Raw genomic sequence first — 19,324 nt, forward strand, 5'->3', positions numbered from 1 at the left:
TGGTCGTAGGAATGGACACATACTTCCAAGGGTAGAAAAAGGAGTTGGTCCCACCTGTCTGCACTGACAGTGACCACTGTTCTACTTTTCATCCCTGTAACTCTGCATTCTGCAGGGTTAGAATTCTCATCCTCACAAAGGGATACACTTTCACTCGGGGATATAGCAAGATTATCCATTGAATTATAAGCTACAGCTGCCATGTGGGCATTTTTTGCTCCTTGTCTTCAGGGACCAGCAGACAAGGAAAAGAGTCACCATTCTGGCACAGGTAATCAACCCAATCATCAGGAGGGAGAAGGCTGTTGTCACAAAATGGGTCATGGAGGAATAAGTGTGGAGCCCTAGTAACCCATCGCGGTTTCTTTTGGTACTTCTCTTCCCACTTGTGACTAAAAGAACAAGTGCAGCAACCCCTTGCTGAAAAGGGCATGTGTCTTAGTCCACTTGGGCTGCGATAACAAAATACATAGACTGAGTGGCTCAAGCAGTAACATTGATTTCTCACAGTTCTGGAGGTTGGGAATTTCAAGATCAAAGTGCCGCCAGGTTTTTTGTCTAATGAGGGCCTGCTTCCTGTTTTGCAAATGGCTGCCTTCTTGCTGTGTCCTTAAATGGTGCAGAAAGTCCTCACATGGCTCTGGTCTCCTCTCCTTGTAAGTGCACTAAGCCCATCATGGAGGGGCTTCCATCTTCATGACTTCATCTAAACCTAATTACCTCCCAAAGGTCCTACCTCCAGATACCATCACTCTAGGGTTAAGGGCTTCAACATGTAAATCTGGGGTGGGAGGACACAACAACAGAGCAACATGGTGGTTGAGGCTCAGATGCTTTGGGGATGAGGATATGGGTCACACTACCTGAAAAGCCACTGAGACTGGCAGAGGTGATATCTGATGGTGACAGGGATGCAGACAGGTAATGGAGGAAGGAGAAAATAAGCACGAGCTATTTCTCCTAGACTAATTACAGGAGTGGGGGCTAAAGCTGATCCCACTCACCTTCCTCTTCTAAGTTTTCCTTGAGAAAGAGAGACCCACTGGTATCCTGGAGGAGATGCCCCAAGAATATATACAAAGAAGTGGGTAGGAGTGAGGCAAAGGGTGGGCTGTGGTAGACACAGAGATGAGCTAAGCAGTGTCTCTTCAAGGAAGGACTTGTACCGAGCTGTGGGGAGTGCAGTCAGCAGACAGCCTCCAGCCACTGGCTCCTTCAGGGTCTGTCCCTGCTACAGAGATCCTGAGATCATGCCCTTCCCAGGGCAGCCCATACCTGGTGACTGAGCGAGGTGGGTGTCAAAAGGCCTGGACATCACTGCCCAACCTGGTGCAACTTTTGGTGGGCAATCCTTGCCCAGAACTGCCTGCTATGTTGGGTGAGGCTTGATCACAGTTTGCCTTCTCTCTTTATTCAGTCTTTCCTGCCCTTTCTTTTCACTGCTGCTAATCCCTATTAAACATCTTGCGCCCAGATTTGTCTCATCATGTACTTGCAAAGAAACCAACCTGGTATAGGCTACATGCTTTGGCAGCAGATGAAATTTGCTAACTAGGTCATTTGGAGGAAGTTATTTCACTCTGTTGCACCTCCATTTCTTCTTCAGTAAAATGGAAATAACAACATTTGCCTCTCAGGGTCATGTGAGGTTAAATAAAATCAAGTGTGTAATTACTTGGCACGGTGCTTGGTGTTTTAGAGTGTATAACGTTTAAGAGAGAAGCTCTCTCAGAAACGGCAACTTCCCATGCCGACACAGCTTTGTGAGTTCTCTGTTGAGAAGGAGCTGAGTGTTCAGTTTTCTGGCCACTGTGTTGATAACAATGGCAAATTCTTACATAGCAGACACAGTGAGCCAAACACTTTTCAAGTGTCTTGCATATACTAACTCATTTAACCCACAAACAACTTGATCAGGAAGGTTCCTAATCCCATTTTACAGATGAGGAAACTGAGGCACAGAGGTTCTCAAACTGGTTCACAGGTCTCAAAAATTGCAAGTAGCAGAGCTGGGCTTCAAATCCAGGAACCTGACACCAGAATCTGTGTCAGGTGCTCATGCCCAGTATAGTACATGGCCTCTTGGGTCAACTTTATCCTAGAAAGAGCTTGATGCAGAATAAGGCAATCTTGCCGCTAACCTCCTACTTCCTCATGACACCCTTCCAGAACTAGTTTTTCTGAATGGGAAATAAAAAGAGGATGAGGAAGATGTCACCTGCCTGCAGATAGTCTGAGGTTCACTAATCCTCTGTGAAGCCTTGAGACAGGGAGAATCCAAAATCTGTGTCTTCCTGGGATTGAGGCCCCAACCAAACGGAACCTCCCTGGCAGAAGGTATGAGAGTAGGAATGAGAGACACTGACAATGGCAGTTTCCTTGTGAAATTTCGGGCATTTGCAAATAATCAACTCAGCCTTTTCAACAAGTCTTTATTTTGCTTAAATTAACAAAACATAGGTTACATGCTATTTTCAGGTAAACTGCTTTATCACAGAAGCAGAAAGCGATATTCACAACTTGGGTTGCTACACATTTGGAGTTTTAGTTTTTAAATAGCAAGCCAGAATTCTGTACAAAATCAACATTTGGTGTAATGTTGTCCAAATATGTGAAGGATTTTAAATGTTAGCTCTGTTACATTTTGTTCCAGCAAAGCAGACAAAGATCATGATTCAAAACGCGATGTTAATATTTTATTAAATGCCTTTAGGGCTTAATAAATACAGTATGCACATTGGGCTTTCTCATGCAGCTACTCATATACAAATATACCAGATACCCTTGTGGGGTTATGGAAGGTCAGCCTCAGTCTCATGGCCAATAGGGAGTCAAATTTTTAAAAAGAAAGAATGAAAGAGGAATTAGAAGGCAAACAGAGGGGGGTAATTATAGGCCTGAATAAAAAGGATAAAAGAAAAATATGCCTCTTGGCTGGTCAGTTGGCTGTTTCAGAGTGACAATGGTCAAAAGCCTGGAAAGCATTTGGTAGTGACCTATTTTCAGAGTGTCACAAGGAGATGAATGCCATGCTGCCCTGGCCCTTAGAGTGCTGGTAACCTTGGATGGTTTTATCCTTAATTCTCTCTAGATGATCCCCATGGGCTCTCCTTCAGGTGTGCATTCTGGCTAATTAGCTCATCAGGCAAGTTTGGCCAACTCTTCCCTTAGCTCTGCACTTAGGCACAGGGTGTCCATATAATTGGTCACCCAAACTGGGATACTTTTTTTTAAATTTTATTTGTATTTATTTTGAGAGAGAGCTAGAGAGCAAGTGGGGGAAAGTCAGAGAGAGAGGGAGACAGAAACCCAAGGAGACTGGGCACTGTCAGCACAGAGCCTGATGCGGGCTCCAACTCCCAAACCATGAGATCATGACCTGAGCCAAAATCAAGAGCTCAATGCTTAACTGACTGAGCCACTCAGACACCCTTAGGATCCTATTTATTTTTTAAGTGTACTTGTTTATTGAGAGAGAGAGAGAGAGAGAGTGAGAGAGAATCCTAAGCAGGCTCTGCACAGTCAATGTGGAGCCTGACTCAGGACTCAGTCTCATGAACCTCAAAATCATGACCTGAGCCAAAACCACGACTCAGATATTCAACCAACTGAGCCACCCAGGCCCCCAAACTGGGATACTTTTGAGAGTTAAAGTGACACTCTTAGTAATTACTCTGGGACAAAGCTATAAACCAGGGTTGTTCCAGGTAAACCAGGATGTTGGTCACTCAACAACATACAATACCAAGATTTTGGCCACATTTCTCACAGAGTCAGTGTATATTTACCCTCAGGCTAGATCTAATTAAGTCTCTCATACCCAGAGTTAAGAACTAAAAACAGGCTTTATAATATACTTCATAACACTTTTTAAATTACTTTCCTTAGATATTTTTTTCTCCCTCAAAATAAAATTTTACTTGGAAGGCTAACATGAAAAACAAATGAAATTTGAACCACTTTGAGTGAAGTGGGAATGAGGGCTGAGAGTCTCTCCTTCTTCCCTGGCAGCTCTGGAGGGACCCAAGAGGGACCTCTGACTCCTCGATCCACAATTTGGAAACCTCCATTCTAGACCATGCTCTCTCCATCTCAACATGAACTTGTTCCTCAAACATACCCACATGATTCATTTGGTTGGAAAAGACTAGAGTTTGCTATTCTGGATTTCCTGGTTCCTGTTCCAGCCTGTTCCTGTTCCATACCCAGAATGAACCGGAAGTCTGCAGCCCTTACAGTATGTCTTTGACACAGGGCTACTGAAAGAATGAACACGTAACAGGACCCCAAGAGCCGGAGGCCTCACAGACCATGCTGCCAGCCTTGTAAGTGATGTCATCAGAGGCACTAATGAGCGATATTCAAAATGAACGGAAGGCAAGTTGCCCCTCTGAAGACTTGGAAGAGTTTCCTGGCACAGAGCTGTGCTTGCACCACAGAAACCCACACTATTCCACTCACCATCCCCTTTGCAGGTGCTTGACCTCAGGGCATGGGTGGCAGTAGGAAACCCAGGCAGCTTTGGCACTTTGTCATGGTGGTAAGGCTGAAAGAAAGAGCTTTAAGCAAGGTAGCAGGAGAAATGTGTCAAGATTGACAAAGCCCACGGGTGGATGATTCGAAGTAGATGTGGCTGAGGGGGAAGCACCTTGGCCAAAAGAAAAAGCGACATCCAGCAGTCAGAGATGGGCCAGGTGGTCTAAAGAAATGTACTAGGAACTTTAGGAGAAGAGAAAGCAAAGTAATAAACAGTACCTACCTCTATGAATAAGAGTTGAGACTACCAACCAAGAGGCAGTTTTTATATAAACACAGACACAGTACCAGAGGGTTACTGCTTATGGCTAGTCACAGGTATGCGACATCCTGTAGGCACTGCTTTATTCGGCACCCATGCCTAAGGAAAGCCTACTGCTGGTCTCAAGCCACCCACGGTAGTCTTCACCCCTGACTAGAATCACGATTCAAGCATCTAGGAAGAAATAATTAGTCACTGTAGGCGGGCTGTGTATTTTTAGACTTATTAAGTGACCATAAACATCACAGGCATCATCTTCTAGTACAAAATTGTGTGATTATACAAGAGTATGTGTGTGTGTGTTGTGTGTGTGCGTGTGCATGTTCATGTCAAGAGGCTCTTACAGAACAGGTGAGAAGCCCTAAATCAGCAGGATGATTTCAAGGTCTCCTACTCCATATTTTAATGAATCTGAAGGCAGAAACAAATATTTATGGAGTCCCTGGGAGGAGTCTTGGGAGCCCATTTTAACCTCGTCCATCTTTCTCCCCTGGCTGCACAGAAGAATCCTCTGGGGGAAACTTTTAAACAAATACCCATATTGGGGTTCCACTAGACCAATGAAATCAGACTCTCAGCAGCTGAGGCTCAGCCTTGGTATTATTTTTTAAGGTTCCCCTAGATGATTCTGATATGCAGGCAGCTTTGAGAACACAGCCCAGAATCTGCTTACCAGTAACTACCTGATGGTTAGCATAATACTCTAAATAAGCAGTGATCAGATTTCAAGAATTCCTCCCCACATCCCTGGTCTGGCACTGAGAAGAAACCCACTGCGCCTAAGGCTTCCTGCAGCTGCCTTGTGGGGCATGAGGCCTCAGAGCAAGGTCTCCAGGAGGGGTCTCTGCTCAGGACACAAGGGGTGAGCTGGGACACACTGACCACTTTGGGGACCATCTGAAAATGCGCGCCACAAGCCATACCTGATGACGGAAGCTGCTGCAGAACAAGGCAGACCCAGGCAAGGGTCTAAGTTCTGCTGGGTTTTCATTAGTTAAAATTATTCCTGTTTTCTTAAACATGCGGAAACTACTTGAGAATATTCTCTTCAATATCTCACCCTCCTTTGTCATTTTTGGCATTGTGGATGATTCAATAAAGGTGATTTTTATATATACAACTACTAATATTTTCATCTATCTGGAAAAATGTTATAACTTCCACACATTCAACTAAATCATCATTAATAAGGTAACATGTCAAGCACCATATTTTTGCAACTAAAAAGAAATCTACCATGTATTATGTATTAGTCAAAGGAAAACAATTTCTAAAAGCACCTCAGCATCTGCTTAGAATTAGGTATCTAGAATATGTACAGCTTATTATACTGGAGAAGCATGAAATAGCACTGAAGAAGCCCCCGCATGCATGTTAAAAATCAAGGGCCCAAGGAACAACCTGAGAAGCATTTGTATTAGTGAGGACAATCCCTGCTCGTTTAGTCCAGGCCATTTGTAAAGATCTGCGCCATTTGCCAGTCTCCAGCAAATGACAGCTCGTGCAGAAAGCTATATTTGAACTGCCTATTCTCATTTTCCAAATGTAATTTTAGAGCTGTCCACTTAGATACCTAAAAGCACTGCTTGTTTTTCCATTTTCCTCTCCAGTAATTCCTTTAAACTCTCATCTCTGTGCTTGAAGTACAGGTAATCAGAAAAGGAGGGGCCCCTCCGAGCACTCTGCAGAGCCCTGAGATGGAGACACTCTTCCTTGTGGGCAGATTCTCTCTCCAGGCTGCCCTCTGCCCCCAGGCTGTCCTTGCTCCTCTCCTGGTGCTCTCTGTTTGGCTTGTCCTCCTTTTCCTCCTCACAGGTGTCCTCAAGCACCCTGGAAGCCTGCTCGGGCTGGGTGGTGAGATCCTGGGGGGTGCAGGGCTGCCTGGGTTGGGGGTCCAGGCCGGGGCTGTCTCCACCCACTTCATAGCTATTGTCCTCCTCCTCTTCCTCATGGCAGGAGCTGCCCCGGGCACTCTCCCCATCTGACTGGAACGCCGGCCCCTTCACTCCACGCTTCTGGGAAAGGTCAAAGGGCTCCTCCTGCTCCAGACCCCTCAGCACTCCTGCCGTCTGCGCCAGGGCGATTCGCCCCCTTCCAAAACCTGTGAGAGCAAAAGCAATGTTCAGGTCCCAGGAAAAGCTGTGAAAATGGGCCACTGGGTGGTACCCAAGGCCATTTAGTATAGTTTGATTTTACATTTTAAAAATAAATTCCCAGTAAGGCTGTGGAGAGATGGGCCTTGTCACAGATGAAGTTTGCATCCGTGTAACTTCCTTAAGGTAAATTTGGCAACATGCACTAAATGCTTAAAATAAACATAGCTCTGACTTAGCAATTATGCCACTGAGAATTTAAACTATGAAAACAATCAGACAGGTGCACAAAATATATGTGTAAGGATGCTCATCACCACATTTTTTATGGTGAAACTGAAATGATGGAGGTTTTTTAGGTAAATAATACACTGAACCATGTGTAGAAGATGTAGAGACCTACAAATGGTTATAAAAAGGTATTCTCTATATATTTTAAGTAAAAATCATATTTACCATATATATTTATAGTGTAGACCCAATTTTATCTATCTTTATCAAAATATCTGGAAGAATTTACATCCAAATCTCAAAAATTCCATGATTCGGACATTTTTCTCTTCAATTCTAATGTCTTTCTTATTTTCAGTGAGCAAATATTTTACCAGAAGAAAAAATAAAATCATAACAAAGGTATTTTCATCTTGAAAAAAATGGACGAAAATATACCATTTGGGGACAAGAAGGCCGCCCCATAACCAGTGGTCCTAAGCACAGACTGGAGAGGGCACAAAGAGATCCCCTTGAGGAACTCTAAAGCCTCTGTGTCCAACTACAAGCATCCCTGCTATTGGGCACAGTGATGCAAAAGGGTCTCACTTTTAGTTTCAGTTGGAAGGCCCTGTTGGGAGGGACTTTTCAGGAGCCAGAAACACATAGTAGGGCTCCGCCTAATTTGATCTTGCAGGTCTCTGCCCCTGGTGAGCCAACAGCCAGGCCCTGAGGAGGCGGCGGGCAGAACCAGGCTTTTGGCATGGGGGCAGACGTCCAGGTCTGCTTGCCTTATGATATCGTCAGGCAATGAATCTGTCTATAGCTTTAATCTTGTCAGGGGCACGGGAGGCTCTTTTTAATCTGAGTCATGATTTTTGAGCCATTTCAAACACTAGAGTGAAAAAGCACTAACACCTTTTGTAGATGAAAACATTTAAATTGTTGAAAGTCTGTTAACTTTCAAAGCATCTCTCTGATACATAGTGATGCTCTTTATTTTTTCAGAAGAATGACAGAGTCCTTAGGTGCCTTTTAGGATTTGAGCATCCATATGGGGTAAGTTGTGGTGACCAGGTTAAGCTTTCAAACGGATGAACATCTCACCATTGCCTTCTGTCCCCAACCCCGGCAACTGAACAAACTTCACCTATTCTGGAAAAATCCAGGTCTAGGTTGGAAATTGGCTCAGGCAACTAGAGATCCAAAGAACAATTCAGGAGAAAACCAGTCTCAGGGAAAGAAAACTGCTTTTGTTTTTTAACCGGAATATTTTCAGGGCGTTTGCCTAAAATCTGGGCTTTGTTTTATGATGACCACAGTTCCCTGTAACTCAGGAGCACTATAAGCTCAGTGGGTGAAAAATATGAAAACTATAATTATTCTGTTTCATGCTGCAGGTGTATGTGTGCATCATTTATGAATATGTGTGCCTGCTTGACCAGCTCTCTGGAAAGGGTAAGAGAAGCAGGTAACACGAACAAATCTGTGTTTGCCTGGTGTAGTGAGCACTGGTGTAATTCAGAAATTCCCGAGTTGGGATCCCAGTTCTGCCTTCAGACCTGTCGTGCCCCCTTGGCCTCAGTCTCCTCTTATATAAAATGAGAACAACACAGTCTACCTTGGGACATTGTGGGCACAAGCAATAGGATTTCTGAAGTGCCTACTGCCGTGCTTTAATCATACTGGTATCAGCAAACAGTGGTTAACATGATTTTGTAAGGTCCATAAATGTGTGTCTTCTCTCCTCACACACAGACCTTCTAGGGAGCAAAGATGGTCTCATCCCCTCAGTATCTTCTGCAGCATCTAGGGCTCTGCTTTGGATAGAGGTGCATTTATTGCCTGTTCATTGAAGGACTGCTTGATTAAGTAACTAGAGAACAACCTGGTGAACTCAGTGGATCTGGAACATAAACTCGTCACAGCTAAGGGCCGTGGCACTGAGGGGGAGAGAACTGCTTAGCAGTTCACTTCGGGCTCAGTGGGGGAGACAGAAGCCCCTGCTCTGCAGATGGGCCAGTGAGCCCTGCCAAGCAGGAAAGCTGTCCCTGGGTGCATCTAGTTATGAACAGGAGACCCAGCCTGCTACACACATCCTTCTGTGGAGGCAGAGCTTACACGCCTGTTTTTTAGAAAGGAAAGAAAAAGAAAAAACCACATGCCCTTTAAGAGCAGTGCGATGAAATGGATACAATAAAGGCTTTAATGTCAGGAAGGTCTGTGTTCCAATCCTGACTCAGCCACTTTTTCAGTTGAGCACCTTTGGGCAAATCACTCTCTTGAAGCCTCAGTTCCCCCATCTGTAAAATGGGGATAATATAAGTTCCTCCAGCCTTGAGTTGCTGTCAAGATTAAAGGAGGCAAGGCACCTGATGTGGTGTCTGAAGCAAGAGCTAATAATCGTACTGACTGGCATGGTTATGATGTTCTCATCTGTCCTCTGTAATTCGCTTTTACTTACTACCTTCAGATAGTACTACTGTATTTGTTAGAATAACACTGTAAGCCTGTTTCTGCTCCTCTGCTGTGGTCTTGACACTATGATCCCTTTTTCAACAATAAGAATACCCCCCACACACAATAAAGCCCCCTAAAAACAAGTTGAGCTTCCTTTTTTGTCATCCACCAGCCCCAGCAGCCTTGGGTGCTTCCTGCAAGAGTGATTACCTTGAGAATGGAGGCCCCGCTCCATGACTCCATGCTTGACTTTCATGTGGCGTGTCAGGTTCCCCTTTAGGGTGAATTTGCTTGGGCAGTAGAGACACTTGAAGGGTTTGCTGTCGGAGTGCAGGTGCATGTGGCCCATTAGGTTGTGCATCCGGTTGAATTCCTTCCCACACAGCTGTCAGAAACAATGAAGAGGATGAGACAGGTTACTCGTGGAGGTGGGTCCTGCCCAGGTAAACCCACACCTAGGCCTGCATGAGGACGGATGTGCCTTCACTTTGTTTGGATCTTGGCATTTTAAGTGGCCTCCAAGTAGAATGTCCCCAGTGAAGTCAGGGAGGGTCTGGACTGCGCCCAGGCCCAGAGGTGGAGCAGGGAGGGATGGATTCATGGTCTTGTGTTCCTATCGCAGGGATTTTTCAACTCATGGCAAAACTTGCAAAGCTAGTAAGGCTTCTTTCGAATTCGAGCTGCAGAAAAGGAGAAAAGCTGAGCTGAGAAGCAATTGCTCAAAGTGTGCTTCATTTTAATAATAAGTATATGATTACCTGTTTAATATTTATGGAACGTTTATAACATGGAAGATACTGTCCTAAGGCTACCATGGAATATCACATTTAATTATATCGATCCTATAAGGTGGGTGCTGTATCATCTCCATTTTACAGATGGGCAAACTGAGGGATTAAGGCACTTGGCCAAGGCACAAAGCTAATGGGTGTTGAAGCTGGGATAATGAACCCAGGCCACTAGACACCAGAGGTCACATGGTCAACCACCACACCATCCTCTGTGCCCTCAATATAACCCTTCTGTTAGACTGTATCATGCAATGCATTTCTAATTTTTTTAATTTGCTTATTATTGGAACGGATAGCAAAGTTAGAAGGAACAAAAGAGAGATCTAAAGAAGGAGTGTGTCTTTTTCTCTGGGTAGAGATTTGAAGGCCTGAAAATATTATCTCAGGTGTAAACATGTTTCATTCATTTCTTTCTTTTTTTTTTTTTTGTCATTTTGTCATTTCTATTTGTAACAAAGTGCAGATGCATGATGGATCAGAAAAGTGGTTCTCCAACTTCTTTTGAGAGAACAGAACTGCATTTTCAAAGGCAATTCATGCAGATACGGAAGGTATAAAACAGAGTCCACTGCTCTGGGTGCTTTCCGCCCTCTTCCTGTCCCCCGGCCCTAGCAGAGCAGGGTTTGGAGAACCCAGCCCTTCCTTGGCTGTGCTGGGAGGAATACAGAGAAGGGTTTTGTGTCTGTGCTCAGGCCCGAGTGTTAAGGAGGGAACATTTTCCTTCCCTCCCTAACCTCAGAGGCCCATGCTGTGAGGGCAGTGATATGGAGTGAAAGATCCTTGGAGAGACAAGTCAGGGCACAGTGGCCCCTGAGGCTGACACCAGTTTTCCTTTTGCACTGAGAGACATTTTCAGGGACGATGTTGGGGGTACTGGATTGAGTATTTATGAATGAAGGCACTGTTTTCTTCAGGTGGCCACGGAGATGGGAGTTACAGGAGCCATGGAAGAGTGCGTAGACCTAACAAACAGAGACGTAGGAAGACCAACTGCAAAGAATGCTAGGTGGTAAGAGGCAGCCAGCTGGGGTGACAACTTTGTCACAGATAATCCACCCATGGATAATGAATAATTGTTTCTGTGTTTTTAAATGATTCACATTTGGGACTTTTAAGTACTTTTCCCCTTTTTACTTCCTTACTGGCAAGAATGAACTTGGCATACTGGTGTCCCACACTCAGTGTTCAGAGTAGCTGCACAGCACATTCATTTGGAAAAGGTGACCTGAGAGGGGAAAGGCTGGGAGTGTTGCTCTAACTTTAACATCCCTACATGTGGGATGGATACTTGCTTTCTTTTATTCCCAATAGAGACAGTTTCGTAAGATGCATCAGTCTGTGATTCAACTTTGCACAGGTGAAAGTTCTGGCAGAGTATTATTTATTAGTTTAGTTTGTCCAGTTCTCTATTCTGGCCAAGGGGGGAAAAAGCTTTGAATCTACTGATTTGAATTAGCTTTGAATCTACATTAGGTATTTCCAGTCTTGAGTCATTTTAGAAAAAGGAGATCTCATTTGGTTCATGGGACGGTTCCTGATTATTTGGAGTGAGCCTGCAGCAAAAGATCCGAGAACAGCACAAGCCATGGGTGATTAAACATAAAACACAAAGGAGGAGAGAAGCTGGAGGCTGGAAGATTAATTAGACTACTGCACTAGTCCAAGCTTGGATGAGTCTCATGGTCGTTTAAGCTAGATAGAATTGAAGAGATGGGTGCCTTCTGTACTTCACTCCTATAAAGGGGTAGGGATTCTACTTTTAGTTACTATCTCTGGTTGCTGAGATATCAGAAGCTGGACTAGTCTGAAAGGTTCTTATAAAGGAGAATTTTAGCTCAACCTTGAAGAATGTATAGAATACCATTTGTTTTTATTTTGACACAGAATAAAGTCTCTTCATTAAGTATTTTCAGGCACTTTATTCAACATTGAACTAGAGGCAAGATAGAAATCACAGTTGTGATAATGACCAATTGTTTGTTGTTGCCACAGCTGCTGCAACTCGGTGGTCAGAACAGTCCTGGAATTCATGGGCCCCAAAGTCCTACCTCCCTTCCCCATCCTACTCCCACCCCAACACACAGAGAGGGGCACAAATATCAGAATGGCTACTAATAGGGGCACCTGGGTGGCTCAGTCAGTTAAGTGTCCAACTTGGGCTCAAATCATGATCTCACAGTTTGTGGGTTCCAGCCCTGCATCAGGCTATGTGCTGACAGCTTAGAGCCTGGAGCCTGCTTAGATTCTGTGTCCCTCTCTCTCTCTCTACCTCTCCCCTGTTCGTGCTCTGTCTCTCTCTGTCTCTCAAAGATAAGTAAATGTTAAAAAAAAAAAAGAAAGAAAGAAAGAAAAAAGAATGGCTACTGATAAGTATTTTCCACCTACTTCCTTAGCTTTGGACAAGCCACATTTTATGATCCTTTAACATAACCCAGTGTGTGTTTTTCTACTATAATGTTTTTCTGACTCAATTCATCCACTGATGAACTTCCTGGGACATTTTTTAGTGGTACATGTGTATATTAGGATATTAAAATGATATTGTCCCCTGAAGTCAAGGCATATGGCCTTAGGGAAGGTCCACTGTAGGGCATGTCTGGTCAGTTATATTATCTGAGGGTGACTGGTAAACGACACACTTTTGTGCTGTTGGTTAAATCTATTTTTTGTGTATTATAGTTCATGATTTATGGTAGCCTAATGGGCCAACCAATGGAGAGTGTTCGCAGGGTTGAATGGAGGTGTGTCAACTCTAAAAGATGTTTGGAGCATTAAAAGGTACCCTAAGTTATCTTTTGAAATGCAAGAGCTTCCTTCCTTTTCTTTGTGGCCAACCTCAGTATCAAGCACAGGTCTACACACATAGTAACACTTAATAAATACCTAAGTATTTGGCTGGGGGAATAGACAAACAAGTCAGGAAAATAACACTACCCTGTGCAAAAATCCAAAAAGCAGCCATCGCCAACTCTCTTCTTTTCCCTCACTGTAATATGTACAACCCTATACACACTAGTTTGTAAGCCAAAATCCTCAGTGGCAGAAGGATAGAGACAGGTAACTCAGGACCCAAGGTACTTGGACACTATTCACATCTCTGTGGTAGGCACCCTTCGCTTCTTCCTTTCAGCCCTCTAGCTCTTCCACAAAGCCCTTTGGTCCTTATCCAGAATACTTGGCCTCTTCATCTTTCTTAGAAGACCATCCATCAGTATAGAAGACATTTTATGTCTGTGAAATTCAGAGGGGGACTTTTCAGTCACTGTTAGTAAAGAGAGGCCAGAGGAAGAGAACTGGGTGAATTAAAGAAGGCACCCTTGGGTGCGGTTTGAGATGTGAGCTCCCAGAAAAATTGTCATAGTAGAGAATGGGAGGTAGACTGGAAGGAAGAAGAGTTGGGAGGGAGCACCAAAACTCTAGTTTCTTTCTTCTCCTGGGAAAAGCAGTCAGTCTATGTCAAGGCCCCCTATAATCATGACATGTGAGGCTAAGAGCTTGCCCAAGTCAAGACTTGCTGAATCATCTCCTGCCAAGGTCTGTGGGGATTGAAATAGGGGTAGGTACTGACACAGGAAGCTACTGGAGTGGTGATATCTCAGATTTCATGGGACATGTGGCCATCTCAACCAGTCTGCCCCTCTTGAACTTTCAGTTCCTCTAGTGAGGGGTATTAGTGTACCTCTGGCATTAAATCTCAGCTTTTCCATCAATACTCACATTTATTTATTTATTTATTTATTTATTTATTTATTTATTTAAGAGAGAGAGCACGGGGAAGTGGGGTGGAGGGAGGGAGAGAGAGAGAGAGGGAGAGAGAGAGAGAGAAAGAGAGAGAGAGAGAGTGTGTGTGTGTGTGTTAAGTGGGCTCTATGCTCAGCACACAGCCTGACTTGGAACTTGATCCCACGACCCTGGGATCATGACCTGAGCCGAAATCAAGAGTTGGACACTGAACTGACTAAACCACCCAGGAGCCCCCATCAATACCCACTTTTATGCCTACTTTTTAAATGGAGGTGAACTTCAACATTTAATAGAAAATGGGAACAAAAGTTTTGTTTTAATTTTTTTAAGTTTTATTTATTTATTTTGAGAGGGAGAGCACAAACACAAGCAGGGGAGGGGCAGAGAGAGAATTCTAAGCAGGCTACATGCTGTCAGTGCAGAGCCCGATGCAGGGCTTGAACTCACAAATCGTGAGATCATAACCTGAGCCGAGATAGAGTCAGACACTTAACCAACTGAGCCATCCAGGCACCCCTGCAACAAATGTTTCGAACTGTCCTTTAAAAATGGGTTGCATGGGGCGCCTGGATGGCTCAGTCAGTTGAGCATCCAACTTTGGCTCAGGTCATGATCTCACGGTTCGTGGGTTCGAGCCCCGCATCAGGCTCTGTGCTGACAGCCCAGAGCCTGGAGCCTACTTCGGATTCTGTGTCCCCCTCTCTCTCTGCCCCACCCCTGCTTGTGCTCTGTCTCTCTCTGTCTTTCAAAAATGAATAAACATTAAAAAAAATTAAAAAAAAAATAAAAAAATAAAAATGGGTTGCATGGATTATTAGGCTTTGAGATAGCAAAGTAGAGAGGTGATGGTGAGACCCCAGAAGGATAGAGAACTTGCCCCATTTTCTCTTCTGTAAAATGTCAGTGATAATAATAGTGTCTTATGAAGGTTGTTGTAAGGATCCAATGAGATAAGTCATGTAAAGGGCTTGGCAAATAGTAAGAGCTCAATAAATAGTAGCTCTTATTACTATCATTATCATGTACATAGTAGACTCTTTTAAATTCTGGAAATAGTTCTTCAAAGATAAGACTACTTCTTAAACCAATTATTTGGAGGAAATATGAAAGGGAGGACGAAGTAAGGAATCCTTTTGAGTAAATACTTGCCAGGTCACTTGAGGCATATAGAAATGGAAGCAGTTGTACCTGACCCAGCACTGAGAAATGTGGATGGAAAGACAAGATTCATCCTGAATTGCAGGCTTTGGGAGAGCCCTTTATGCAGCACCCAGACTTTCAGTTAGCCATTTAAACAGCTGGCCGATGCCCTGTTCTCTCATCCTTATAGCAGTTCCGAATTCTGGCCTCCTTGTGCCCCTTCCCTCCCTGGTTCAGGGCTAGAAACACCTCAGGTAACTTCTTGTGAGCTGCAGTGACAGCATGGACAGCCAGCCTCACCAAGAAGTCAGATGGGTGCAGAGACTGGGTGATGGCAGTGGGCAGCACTGGGCCAGAGGCCCACAAAGCCAAGAAGAGGCACACTACTTCGTGCCAGCCAGCCTAATCGGAGCCTGAGGACTGAGATGCACCAGGAAGCCTGTGCTTTCCTATTCTAAGAGAAAAGGTCAAAGAGCTGGAGCCTGCGGCCGAGGAGAATGGCCTCTGCTAAACTGCCCTTCCCTTACATTCTTCTCTCTCTCTCTCTCTCTTTTAATAAGAAGGGTGTTCCTTTCCTCAAAGGGAGAGAGAGGGAGGGAGGGAGAGAGAGACTGTAAACTGTCCAAAAGGACCGTGAGAAAACAGGAAGCTTTGAAAAGTACAAGAGAAAGCAAGATGAAATCTATTTGCAGGCGGGCCCCTGGGGACATGTGAGGCATTGTTAAGCAGGCAGTTCATACAGCTATATCCTTCCTTCTGCTGAGGAGGGCTTTGCTGCCAAAAGGCTGCTATCTGGTCACTGCCTTAACCCCCTCAATGCCAGCCTGAGTGCTTGGACCCAAAGTCCTGGGCCCCTAAAATCCCCCACCTGGTTTGTCCCCCATGGGGCATCCAAGAGCTGGAGTAGGAAGCAAAGCCATGGTGGCAAAGGTGGTGGGGACCTTTTTCAAGGAGACCTCATCCTCTTCTATCAGCCCTGCCCTCCGTCTTCAGGCCTCTACTTCAGACGAGGCTGCAGATGACCTGGTGATTCATAACTTAGGCAGCTCCCGGCTTCACCCATCTCAAAGGAGAATTTGTCCCGGAAATTCTGGATGGCTGCTTTTCCTGGACAGGTTTCCCAAAGACGGCAGCTGGTTCTTTGCTATTATGGAGTGTGGCTCTACAAGGATAGCATCCAAATCAACCCCTGCATGCTTACGCAGAATCTGGGAAGCATATTTCTGAAACATGGCTTAAGTCTACAGGCGCAGGTCTTTGGAGATACTCCAGCTGGCTCCAAGAAGCAGGGAGTCCAGAAGTGGAGCCAATAGCATAAGAGCCCAGAAGGGCAGTAATTTTTTTTATAAAAAAAAAAAAAAAATAGAAACACAGAATGGAAACCTTTCCTCTCCTCTAATTTTCCATCCTATTGTTAATGCTTAATCTCACAGTAAGCGAATGTTTCTGCTTGCTGTGGACAGCTGTTTCCACTGAGCACGGGGCAGAGAGAACCATTTCATGTTGCAACAGGGGGAGGGCTGTATGTTTGGAAGGATTTTTAGTGGTGCGACTCCTAAGAAATTAGAACCTGTTATTTAAACAGTCTCCCCTTTTTATAAGTTTTTGAGTAAAGGAGACGGAGCTGACGCTTGGAGTACGACTGGAACAAGGCCTGTGTCTTTTTGCTAGCCATGTCAACCGTGTGAGGGGAATAACCCTTCCCTGTGACTACAGTAAAGCTCGGGTTTAGTTGTCTGGGCCTTTTCTCCAATATCACTATGCAGCCAGCCAGTCACCCGTGTCTGATTGACTCTGAATTCTGTAGCAAGGAGCAAACGGCCCTCCATCCTGTACCTAACTCCCAAAGCACCATCAACCTCTACCCATTACCAGGTCTCCAAGAATCCACAACAACACTGATGGGGAGCAAAGGCTACAGGACACCATCTCGAGATGGCCCACCCAACAGTGGGATCTGGATCTGGAGCCTGGACAGGACACAAAGAGCCCTGTCATGTGATCTGTAAACTCAGACATGCTCTGAGATTCCTCTGAAGTGAAGAAAGGCAGCACTTTGTGGGGACATGGGGACAAAGAGGAGGAGGACCCTGGCAGTGCTTCTGGCACTTTTCAGGAGGCAGAGGGCTCTCCATTGAGGTGACTGATGCCTGTCCTCATTCAAGAAACATCTAAGAAGGGAGAAGGGCCACGTGTTTGACAAAAATACCCTTCAACATCCAGTTATTTTTCTTCTGATAGTAGATACACTCTCCGAGGCAGCCACCTGACCCAAAATGTGGTCTTCTGGGACAACCTGTCCCACCCCCCCCCCCCCAACCAGGAAAAGGATGCCTTTGCAGATGACCAGTCCAATTTGTGCACCAGGCCCATCTGGTACTGAAGAGTATAAACTGTGCATCATTTCAGAGCTCATAACTTATACTGCAAGCCCTTCTCTTATGGAATCTGGTGGTGTGAGCATACATCCAGACCCTAAACCATTCTCAGGGAGAGGTCATACTGAGTTTCTGAACCATAAAGTTGATCATCAGACACCCTGTAAACCATGTATGTGCACTATCGTTGGGGTAGATGGAGGAGGAGGGGGCAGTGATTCATGAAAGGAGACATAAAGCTTTGAGCAGGGCTGGTTCACTGCATCATTGGGCCCAGGTTGCACTACAGCATGCAGTCTTCTGTGCCCTGGTGCCAGAGAGAATCCTCTAAATCCTCGGGTACCACCTGGTCCAAGAAATCCTCCAGGCCACTCTGAGGCCCTTGAGGTAGGCAAACAGAACTGCCTCTGCGTCCTCAGATCAAACCCAGCCTGCAAGCCCTTTTCCTGCAGCGGCTCTGCTCCCTGACATATCCCTTATTTCAGAGGTATCTTCTGCCTGGTTTCACAACTACTCCTGGACCTGACTTGAAAAGGCAGAAGTGTGAGTTAGTTGGACCGGACACGGGTGGAAGGGACCACAAGCATGGCTACCTTCATGCCTTAACAATGTATGTGTTCTGCCACCAGTTGGTTTGATAAAAAATACAGTTCATGCTGGAAGCCCAAGAGTAAACTCAGCACAGCAAATGAGGAGTGGCAAGCAGTGCCCGTTTGCACCTTGACTTTAGGAGACAGCAAACTCCTGGCAGGCAGGAATAGCTCTGTTAAAAGCGAAAGGCTCAAAGTGGGAAGCGGGAAGGAAATCCAAGTGCCTAATCAGAGAGAGAAGAAGTGATATACGGAGTCCCTGGGCTCATGTGGCCAGGGCTAGCTTCGTGGGTGTGTGACCAATGCAGTCACACCCAGCCCCATCTCAGAAGCGTCCTGAGTTTGGTATAATGTTCTACTTGTACCATCTCGAAATTTCTTAATAACATTTGAACAAGGGGCCTTACATTTTCATTTTGCATCAGGCACTATCAATTATGTAGCCCCTTCTGCACGCAGCTTCCTTCTCCTTCAACTCAGATGACTCAAGATGGACATAAATCGACTTGCAAACCACTGGGAACTTGAAGCAAAGGAGGGGAAACACAAGTCGGTGGCAGGAAAGGGCTGGAGGGAGAAACCTCCCTCCCCCACCTGCAGAGAATGCCCACACAGGTCTAGGGAAGCTCTGGTTCCTGACCCCGCTCACCCTGTCCAGGAGTGGCCAACACAGGAAAGCAGTCAGCTTCACAGGGGGTTCCTTCAAGAAGGGGGGGAAAGGGGACATGCTGTAGAGGGATTAAAGCAGGAACCGCCCCTCAGATGGACAGAGAATATCATCTGGACCCTATAAGACATGCAATGACAGAGAAGGCAAACTTCCATTTCAAACAGAAAGGCTCTCACAATATCTGAGGGTGTGATTTCTCTCTCCTTCCCCCTCAGCTCTCTCTCTTCACGATGGGGATGGCACGTGCCAGTACATTAAACTACCCAATCCTCAGCAAGATTCCTTCTCATTCTAGAAGTGGAGAAGGAAAACAATGTGGGGAGAGGATGGGAAGAAGGGGGAAAAGCCTGGGAAGCCCAAGCATTTCTAAATAATACCAGTCAATGCCTTGAGTTTTACAAATCTCCAACTCACACATTTTCTCAGCTGATAAAATAGCAATTCAACCAA

At 45.2% G+C, this 19,324-nt stretch overlaps 1 protein-coding gene across 1 annotated transcript in view; it reads right to left on the minus strand.

Annotated features, from left to right (window-relative positions):
- Positions 1 to 4,329: 4,329 nt before the first annotated feature.
- Positions 4,330 to 19,324, minus strand: part of ZNF366 (zinc finger protein 366) — a 71,173-nt gene continuing 56,178 nt past the window's right edge. Inside the window, exons 4-5 of the mRNA XM_043591763.1 lie at positions 9,772 to 9,946; positions 4,330 to 6,899 (exon numbers count right to left, since the gene is read on the minus strand). Of these exons, the coding sequence (XP_043447698.1) occupies positions 6,364 to 6,899; positions 9,772 to 9,946 (711 nt within the window). The 3' untranslated portion in view covers positions 4,330 to 6,363. The remainder of the gene's footprint in view (positions 6,900 to 9,771; positions 9,947 to 19,324) is intronic.

The sequence above is a fragment of the Prionailurus bengalensis genome, chromosome A1 (assembly GCF_016509475.1).
Source record: "Prionailurus bengalensis isolate Pbe53 chromosome A1, Fcat_Pben_1.1_paternal_pri, whole genome shotgun sequence".
NCBI lineage: Eukaryota > Metazoa > Chordata > Mammalia > Carnivora > Felidae > Prionailurus > Prionailurus bengalensis.